At 37.4% G+C, this 9,327-nt stretch overlaps 2 protein-coding genes across 6 annotated transcripts; one reads left to right on the top strand and one right to left on the bottom strand.

Moving 5' to 3' along the window:
• Positions 1-207: 207 nt before the first annotated feature.
• LOC103437185 (protein TPX2) lies at positions 208-5,656 on the top strand. Of its 5 annotated transcripts, none has more exons than XR_001790206.3 (19): positions 223-760; positions 1,160-1,306; positions 1,436-1,507; positions 1,771-1,924; positions 2,241-2,349; positions 2,480-2,530; positions 2,983-3,080; positions 3,161-3,236; positions 3,325-3,387; positions 3,572-3,658; positions 3,785-3,843; positions 3,970-4,048; positions 4,133-4,198; positions 4,303-4,365; positions 4,490-4,567; positions 4,682-4,726; positions 4,864-4,946; positions 5,038-5,115; positions 5,528-5,656. XR_001790206.3 is itself a non-coding variant. In XM_008375641.4 (18 exons), exons 1-18 carry the CDS (start codon positions 589-591, stop codon positions 5,051-5,053), a joined length of 1,518 nt encoding a protein of 505 aa, XP_008373863.2. In that variant the 5' UTR covers positions 208-588; the 3' UTR covers positions 5,054-5,461. The 5 variants fall into 5 exon arrangements, 3 of the variants coding, with proteins under 3 accessions (XP_008373863.2, XP_028956872.1, XP_028956873.1); XR_003772614.2 differs by having other exon boundaries at positions 5,035-5,115; XM_008375641.4 differs by lacking the exon at positions 5,528-5,656 and having other exon boundaries at positions 208-760; positions 5,038-5,461.
• LOC103437183 (guard cell S-type anion channel SLAC1) lies at positions 5,322-8,538 on the bottom strand. The gene is made up of 3 exons (XM_008375640.4): positions 7,920-8,538; positions 6,040-6,842; positions 5,322-5,885 (listed from the first exon to the last, which is right to left on the bottom strand). The coding sequence occupies exons 1-3, from the start codon at positions 8,448-8,450 to the stop codon at positions 5,537-5,539; spliced, it is 1,683 nt and encodes a 560-aa protein (XP_008373862.3). The 5' UTR covers positions 8,451-8,538; the 3' UTR covers positions 5,322-5,536.
• Between the last annotated feature and the right edge of the window lie 789 nt (positions 8,539-9,327).

Genomic DNA, 9,327 nt, shown 5'->3' with positions numbered 1-9,327 from the left:
TTCACGGTCGTAGACAGGATTTCGCCACCCGAAACAGAGCTCGAACACCGATACCACTGCCCCTCAGTCGAAGGATACCCCCCTAAATGACCCTCTTACCCACCACTCTATTCAAATTTTAACCCCATTTCTATCGCTATTCCCCAAAACCCAGGGGTAAATCCAGCAATTCATCCCATAAATATTAATATAAAATTTTCCAGAGCCATAAATTCAAATTTCCGGATCGTTGCGAACCCCGACGCTACAAAACAAAAACGAAACCTGGGCATCTGTCCAAAATCCAAACGCTCCTGCGAAACCAACCCCTCCCTGCTTTAAAGCGCTTGTACCCTGCGCCATCAGCGCGTTTGACCGCTTGTACCTCGCGCTTAAATTTCGGTTACAGTATTTACACGGGGTGGTGCTACAGTGCGCCGAGAGCGAACCTTTGCTCTCTCTCAGACTGCTATACAACGCGGAGCTGAAAACTCCGGATTTAGGTTTTTAGCGGGTCGGGTTCGGAGCTCCGAATCCCAAATCAGAGCTATTTCTGGCTCTGCTCGGCGGTGCATTTTAGAGAGAGAAAGTGGAGGACACAGAGAGAGGATGGAAATGGAGGACGATATGGAGGTTGAGGAAGTGTTTATGGCGCAGGAAGTGGACGTTGACTACGAGTTCGATGCAGCTCGGTACTTTGACTTCACTAGGGAGGAGACTCCGGCTGAGGCTCGCCGCGCCGAGCTCTGGTTCGAGTCCGCCAAGAGCTACCCGCCGTCTCGTAAGCCTTTCTGCCTCCAATGACGCCGTTTCTTTTTTTTTTTTTGTCAAACAATGACGCCGTTTCTTGACATTTGCGTTTTCGATTCTTTTTGGTTTCAGGAATAGTGAGCTTTGGCTTGACTGATTTTCAAGCATTTGAAAGATTAGGAAATAATTTTATTTTTTAAGCATTCATTTTTATTTAAATATAAAATTGTTCGTGTTTTTTGTTCAATTTTGTATATATAATCGGATAGATTCCTGTGAAAAATGATTATTGTGATGATACATTGCCTCAATTTTTAATTTTACTGTGAAAAATGATTGATTTGGTTTATATTCTGAATAAAAATCTGCGATTTTAAGAATTAGAGCAACGTATGAAGTTATATTTTGATAATGTTTTGGTCTATTGCAGCTGTTGTGACAAGGTTAATGCTTGGACCGGAAATCCTCCTGGAAAACGTAAACACCTCCCCAAAATGTGATGTGGAGAATGCAAATGATGGAGATTGTGATATCGGTGTGGGCACAGAATCATGTGTAATGGATGTAAACAGCCGGGGTATGGATCAAATCCCTTTGATTTGTGCCTCGTAGAGAAGCAGGATTTAGAAAAGATTATTCTTTTGTTTTCAGTGTCTTTGTCTTGGTTTGAAGCCTAAATCTTTAAGTGCAATGTTTCATGTTCTAGATGAAGGAATGAATAGAGGGACCTTTGGAAATTTACAAAAAGTTCTAAATCAACCGAATGGAGCTGGTACAGGTGATCATTTTCTGTACCTTGATGATTAATGTGTTTGCAAATGGATTTCCCAAATGATTTCCGAATAAATTAAGTGCGGGATATAAACTATACGCCGTTAAAATCTGAAGATTTTCAGATGGAATTAGATTTTTAAACAAGTCATCATGGACACATTACTAATGAACTATATAATAACCTATTTCAAACTATTTCAATTGGTCTAGCATAATGTATACTTTTTTATAACTTTTTCTCTTTTAATGTATGTTTTTGTTTTCCAGGACTGACATTCAACAGTCACCTAACCGGTGATAAGCTTAAAGGTCAGAGTAATGCTTCTGTGAAGCCATCTTTCCCCAGGAGCTCAACTTTGATGAAGCCCACAGCAAGTCAGCTCGCTAAGCAAAATCTGAAGCCTCAAAATGGTGGTTCCAGGTACTTCAGAATGTTCTGCCTTCGTCTATATGTAATATGTTTTTTGCATTGTGTAAGTACAGATGTGGTTAGTTCAAATAACTATTATGTTCATGTAACTTTATCATCACCGCTCAGTTGCTCACGTGGTTCGTTCAAATAACTATTATGTTTTATGTTCTTATGCACACTGATTTAAATTCCCCAGATATTGTAAATTTGGCATTACTATGTCCAATCTATGTCCTGTAACCAGCGAAAGTGTAAAATGTGGACACTGTACTACCATTAAGTCCCATACTGACTGCATTATGATGTTTTATATCTAAATTGTTAGATTCCAAATGCTGCATGTTCAAAACAATGAGAAGAGCTTGTGTAGTTCTTCTGGGGTTGAAAGTCAAGCTCCCAAGAGACAGAAGCTAGATGGAGGACACTTGCGTAAGGTACAGAAGTTTTATAAACTGCAATTGGTTCTGAGCATAGTCAAAGTCATTTATCATTTTCTTTGTTTAAGGAAATTTACAATTGGTTTTTGAACTATGGATTGAGCATTCTTCATTTTCTCCGTGACAGGTTACTGATGCAAAGCAGCAAACTAATTTTGTCCACAAGGTACCTAAAAAGGTATTCTAGCTATTGCTTGATGACTGAATTTGCTACCGAAAAAGGTTTTTGAACTAGTACCTATGGATTGAGCATTCTTCATTTTCTCCGCTCTTACTTTTGAAACAATAACTTATTGGAACAGTTTTTGTATGATCTGGTTAACTGTCACTCAAAGCCATGCTATTATTTCATCTGAATTATCTAATAACACAAATAAGTTATTGTTTCAAAAGTTGTCTAAAATTTCAACTTTAGACCAATAATACCTTTGTCTGGATGGGTTTATTAATCAAACTACAACTGGTATTCTATATTATTAGAGAAGTTATTCCGTGTGTAATAGAGAGCTTCCCAGATTTTTTACTTGTGATTTTGTTCTTAGATGTCTGGAGTAATACATGAGGGAACTGAGATGTGCTCGAGTCATTGGTTAAGTTTCTAAAACAAATGTATTGCGGGTGATATTGCAGGATGAAACTTTCGACAAAACTACTGCACACCCTAAGTTGAGACTTACCATTCCAAGAGAGCCTGACTTTGAAACGGCACATAGGGCACACAGGATTAGGTGAGTTCTGGCTTTCAGGGCAGAAATCACATAGTTTTGTTTACCAATCTGCAGGTAGTTATTATATATTTATATTTCAGGCCTAACAATGGATCTATGTTAGAACAAGTGACATCAACTCATCGAAAATTCAAAGCTCGTCCATTGAACCGAAAAGTTGGTACTTCAAGTTATTAGATGCGGATTTTCAATAGTGTTTTATCTGTGATTACTCCACATTTTTTTTTTTGAATTTATACTGCAGATTTTCGAGGCTCCTTCATTGCCACTTCCAACAAGGAGCACTCCAAAGTTGCCGGAATTTCAAGTGAGTGCTTGATATTTATAATTTTTTGCTTTTTAACCTATTATAACTCTTTTCATTAGTGACTTGGAGGATAAAGATAATTGTACCCTCAAACTGATTTGAAAAATAAATGCTCTCTCAAAGTAAGTGTCTTTTGAAGTTTTGTGGCTCTGAGTCCTTTCCCTTTGTTAATTTCGCTTCTTAGGAATTTCACCTGAAGACAATGGAAAGGGCTATGCAAAATGCATCGGCTGTTTCATCATCCTCACATTATCTCAATGATCATGATAAGGTTAGCTGTGAATTTCATTAAGTACTTTTCACTGTTATCTTAATTCACAGTGGTCCCTTGAGTCATGTGAAACATTGTGCTCAAAAGTTTCTCATGTACGTTTAACTATTATTCTGCATTTTGTAGGGTTTGGAAAAACCTAGCATTTCTACCGTTGCGGAAAACAGAAAAGGAGAATCCAGAAGGTAATAGCAGAAAGAATCATATAACTAAATGAATATGATTAATAGAAATGCTCAGTTCACATTTTCCAATTTTGTTTTCATACTAGAAATATAACTCTTACTCTCGGTTTGATCTTGTTTTATTAGACCAAATACAGTGGAATGTCCTAAGCAGGATGGAAATGCAGGAATGCAAACATTTAAAGCTCGTCCTCTTAACAAAAAGGTAGTATTTTCCTGCTCTACATCATTCAGTTGAAATTCATTCTAGCCGATGCCAACTATGGGATTATTTCCTATCTAAATGCAGATATTTTCTAGCAAAGGGAATATTGGTGTTTTCTGGAATAGCAAGCGAGAAACCACTGTACCAATGGTAGTTCATAGACGTTATTCTCTTGCTTAGTGACCGTAAATCATATTTGTTTCCTAGTTGGCAGAATCAACTTAGCTAACACCATGTTTTTATTTCATGTCAAGGAATTTAATTTTCAGACAGACAGAAGAGTACAGCAATTTCCGCCAACTGAACTTTTTAGTAAGGTATCAACAAGTTTATATGATGTTAAGTTATTACACAAATTTGTGCTTCTCTCTTGTTGTTACTTTGTAACCATTACAGTTTGCATATACCTGTAATCTCATTTGTTCTCCTGTTGAATCCTAGCTCTCTTTAACCACTGAGCTCCAGCCGAATAATGGATCACGGGTGAAACTATCCCAGCCTACATCTTTGTTTAAGAAGGTTATCCTTGTCCCCTTTACTTTCTTATCACTCACATAACATACATTATTGATTTGATTTAACTTTCCCTAGTATTCTATTGAGTTATTTGTTTTTTTTTTTCTTTGGCTTAAGGACTCAAAAGAAAATAGATCAACTGTTTTCCAACAAGAACATAAGGTAAGGTACTGTATGGGAGTAGCTATAGATAGTCTTGATCATTCATTTATCTTTGATTTTCTTTGAGTGCTTGATCTTTCTTTTTCCCATTTCTTCTCTCATATGATATCCATGTAATTTCGCACGTCCTCTTGTAGATAAAAGAAAAACCTTCTCTGTTTGGTGGAAAGCAGGCTCAAGACGGGTGCACGACCGATGTTGATAAGAAATTGAGGATGAGGTACACTAACTGAGCGATGGATAATAGGCGCTATTTTAGTTTCTATATGTTTTCTTTTTCACTTATCTTGTCCCTGAAATTGCTACAGTAGGTTGGGCGTTCGTTGACATTAAAGGTGGCATCTACATGCATGGGAATCAGATTTGAATATCTGCTATCAAAACGAAAGGTTGGAGAAATGTCTTAGCATTGATGGTTATACAACTCTTCAAAAAGATTACCAAGCCCTTTCGTGGCTGGTGTTCTTTCAAATATATGTAAAACCCAGCTCTTTTTTCTTTTCAGTTCCACAATTGTAGGTTTCAGTTGAAATCCAATAAATATGTCGAAGGGCTGGTATTGTATAGCTGTTAAAGCCACCTCTTACAATGTTAATTTTCGGTGGCACCAACACATGTAATTGTGATTAGTCAAGGAATATACACAATCTGCAGTGATGTGCATCATATGTTTAAATACTGTTACAGATGTTAAACATAATCTCTAGTTTAAATACGGATATATGTTCTTGACTCCTTGCAACGTTTAACTCTCTCTCTCTCTCTCTCTCTCTCTCTCTCTCTCTCTCTCTCTCTGTGCAGTGGAGACTGCTAGTCCTCTTCTTTAGCTTCATCTGTATCCTTGGTTACCAGATTGTTCTTGGTTAGGGCCTGCTTTGTCCAACGCTTTATATCATAGGCTCTTTTGAAGGGTTTCTTCTCCTTGCCAAGTCTTGTCTTTGTTATGGCAATGGCGAGATCGTTTGGAAACAACGTTTGCCAAACGAAGGCATGAAGAAGAGTGGAGACAAACAATACGGACACCATTGCAGACGACAGGAGAGAAAGAATGACTGCAAGTCCCTTGCTTGGAACTGATGGTACTTGTTCTGCGTACTTGATGGTGGCTACTGAGAAAGTTGTCATAGGAAAGGTGTAAGACCACCAAGCCACTGAAAATCTACAAAAGTATAAACCGTTTGTCAGAACATAGTGGCAACTAAAGAGTTTTGGTTCATAATTCTGAGTTTGATTACATAACATGTCAGATATCATTCCTCGTCAAATACTGAATTATTGAGGATATGAGTTGCCTCAGACAAAGAATAGCTTACCTAAACCCTGTGAAGAAGTTGATCCTCACAACCAGTGAAACATAGAGAAACAATGCAATGAAGTAGCAGGTCCTTGACAACCCGTCAAACCCCCCATAAATGGTTTCCCAAGCAATGCTTGCGGCCGATGGGGCTGCAATAAACATGGAATACACAGGGTGGAGCTCCTTAGGCAATGCTTCACTTGTTGGTAGTCTCTGATACAAAGTAACAAAAACCACAAGATAATGTGCAAAGCCAACCGCCCACAAAAACTTGGCAGCCTCATCCCACCCAACCTTGGCAGCTAAAATTGCCCCTACAAAGTTGCCAACTACCGAGAGATGAGAAGATGGATTGGCCACCTTACAGAGCCTTCTTTTCCCGCCCGAAAGCCACTGTCCGTAGATCTTGAGCTCAAGAAGAAAATAGGGTGCCATGAAGATGCAAATGGCAGGGTGAAGTTTACCTGGGGCTAGTGCAGGTGGTACTCCGAGCACTAAGAACATGCAGACAACCCAAGGGGCGAAGAAGAAGTTGACCCGAACGGGGTGGAAAAACTCTCTTTTCACTGCTTCAAAGTAGAAAATGCATTTGAAGATGTAGGTGAAGGAGACACAGAACAGGACTGACACTGCTAATAGCCAAAGTGCAAGATTTATGAAGGGTGAAATGTTCAGAAACTTGGTCGCTGGGCTAGTAGCAAGAGCATGCCATAAGACAACTTGGCTACTAAGGCCAAGACAAATACCAAAGCATCCAATTGGAAACCTGAGGAGAAAGGGCCATTTCTCATCTTTTGGGAGGAGTATATCCTCATAATCCTGCAGGGCAGAATAGTAACTTATCAGTTTGGATACTTCTAATTTTTCCCACCCGCTAATGATATACATAAGATAAACGCTCTTTCGTCAAACAATCTAACGTGTTAAAGTTACCAGACCGTCAATCTAAATCATTGATTAGATAAATATTTATTTGGAAAAATTAGTTTCCGATCCCTAGTTCTTACTGTTCATTGACTAAGACCTTATTAGTTCTCAAATTTTGATTCAAGTCCCTAGCATTAATGTGATAATGAATTTACATGTTTATTATATAATTTTTTAATATAAATATTAATAATTAATTTAGGGTTTAATACTCACACCTCTATTAAACTTCTAATTAATTTTCAATTCAAACATTTTCAAAATAATAAATAAATTAAATTAAATTAAGTTTGTACCTATTAATTTTTTTTTATATATATAAAAAGATTCTCAAATTTTTAATCTTAAATGTACCCATTCATATAGTTTTTCAATTTTTTTAACCATCAATGTACCCATTCTCAAATATATCAATTTGTTATATGTAAAATGTACCCTTTTTTAATATAAAATCCATTCAAATTTTTTAATCCATGTTTAAACTTATATGGATACATTCTTTTTCGTTGATTTGAGAATGTATTCATGTTTTGGTACAATAATTTTTTTTGTTAATTTTGGTTAATGTACCCATACATATATGTACACACACACACACACAATATAATAGAGAGTATATTTTATATTTTATTATTTTTAATCCCATAAATTATGGGTTTTATTTAAAATCTCATTAATATAAACAATTACAAATTTCAATTTTTAATTTTTAATTTTTAATTTAAAAAATATAGTAACTTACATTATTACATTAATGTCAGGGACCTCAATAAAAAACTAAAAACTAACAAGGTTTCAATTAAAGAATATTGATAGCTAGGGACCGCATCCAAATTGTCCCTACTTATTTTAATGAATAGTGTTAGATTGACATTCTGACAACACGTCGTCTGGCTTATGTAATACTCATTTGGAAGAATTAGTTCAACATTAGACAACAAAACCTGCTGTGATTAGTGTGTTAATTACCTTGACTTGGTCGAGCTCAGGTCCTCTAAGGGCAGCAAAGTATCTCCCAGCAGGAACACTTTCATTAGCAGATTCATCAACTCCTCCATAGCCATCATTAGTCCTCTGAGACTCCACATCTCTTTCCTTTCTCGTAGGCAACAAAGAGTTCTGCTTACTCAGATTTGATGACTTGGTCTTGAAGATACTGAAGTCTCCTCTCCTTCCTTCCATGCCAACCCTAGTAACCGAATCGAAACCTCCGAAACTTCTTCCACTTCTCGGAAGATTAACCTTCCTCCAATCTTTAGCCTTGGACTCACTTCTAAGAACTGAAAAACCAGTTTCAAGTGAAAGTTGCCTACTGAAACTCCCGTCACTTCTCTTCATCTGTCTATTAATTTTAGTGTTTCTGCTAAATGAGTTATCCGCTTTCTCGGCCTCTCTTGCAATTCCCTCCTCCTCTTCCTCTTCTTCTTCTGGCAGAACTTCATGGATATCGACGAAATGTGAGTTACGGAAACTCGGAGAAGTAACTGGTCTTTTATCCATGTTTTTTTTTCCGACGCAAACAATAAAGCTAAGCTACGATGAAACTAGATTTATTTCTTGGGTTTGTTAACCCTCAGAAGTGCTTTATATGAGATCATCATGCGTTGCAAGCTTGTTTCTTGTGTACTATGTAAAAAGGGGGAAACTTTTGAGGTACGTGGGTTGAGCAGGTGGTGGGTTGTTGGTAATGAAATGGGAGCCAATACTTTCTTAAGACAAAAAGTGAGTTTTCGGAGGGGTATTCCGTGAGAGAAAAAAATCGACGGTTTTGTGGTTTCAGATTTTAATTTCGTAATGAGATTTTTGTTGACAAATAGGATATTTACATAATTTTTTTTAAATTACAGGATGAAAAATTTGAATTTAAGTGCAAAGAGCACATTGTTCTAGTTAAGTTGGCTAAACGGCATAGAATTTTATTATGAGATTGAGATTGTTTGGGTTGAAACTTAAACTTTGGGCTTAGAAGGGAGTTGACCCAAAAAGAGAAGGAAAAGCTCGAAGCTCAGCCTAGACCTAGAAAGCAGAAAGGGCCTTTCCTGACTAGGTGCAGATCATTTGCACCACTTGCTCACCTACCTAAGGGCCAAGTGGTATAGACCAGCCAGCTAATCAGCCCAAAAGTACTTTATGATGGCAGTACAAGTAAATAGCTGATGAGTCACTATCATTCAAACTACATTCGGGCAAGATTATTGCTACAGGAGGCCAAGCCAAGGTGGCTATAAAAGGAGAAAGAGAAGTCAGAATCAAGGACACTCAAACAAACAAACAAAAGCACAAACTCTGCTCAAAGCCAGATTTGCCTTCAAAACGAAGCTGTAGTTAGCCCAAGCCTTCATCCCTTTCGGGACAAACCCTTTGTAATAGCTCTGCT

This window comes from Malus domestica, chromosome 04 (assembly GCF_042453785.1).
Source record: "Malus domestica chromosome 04, GDT2T_hap1".
NCBI lineage: Eukaryota > Viridiplantae > Streptophyta > Magnoliopsida > Rosales > Rosaceae > Malus > Malus domestica.
The sequence above is the reverse complement of the archived record's forward strand: the minus strand, read 5'-3'. Positions and strand labels throughout refer to the sequence as shown.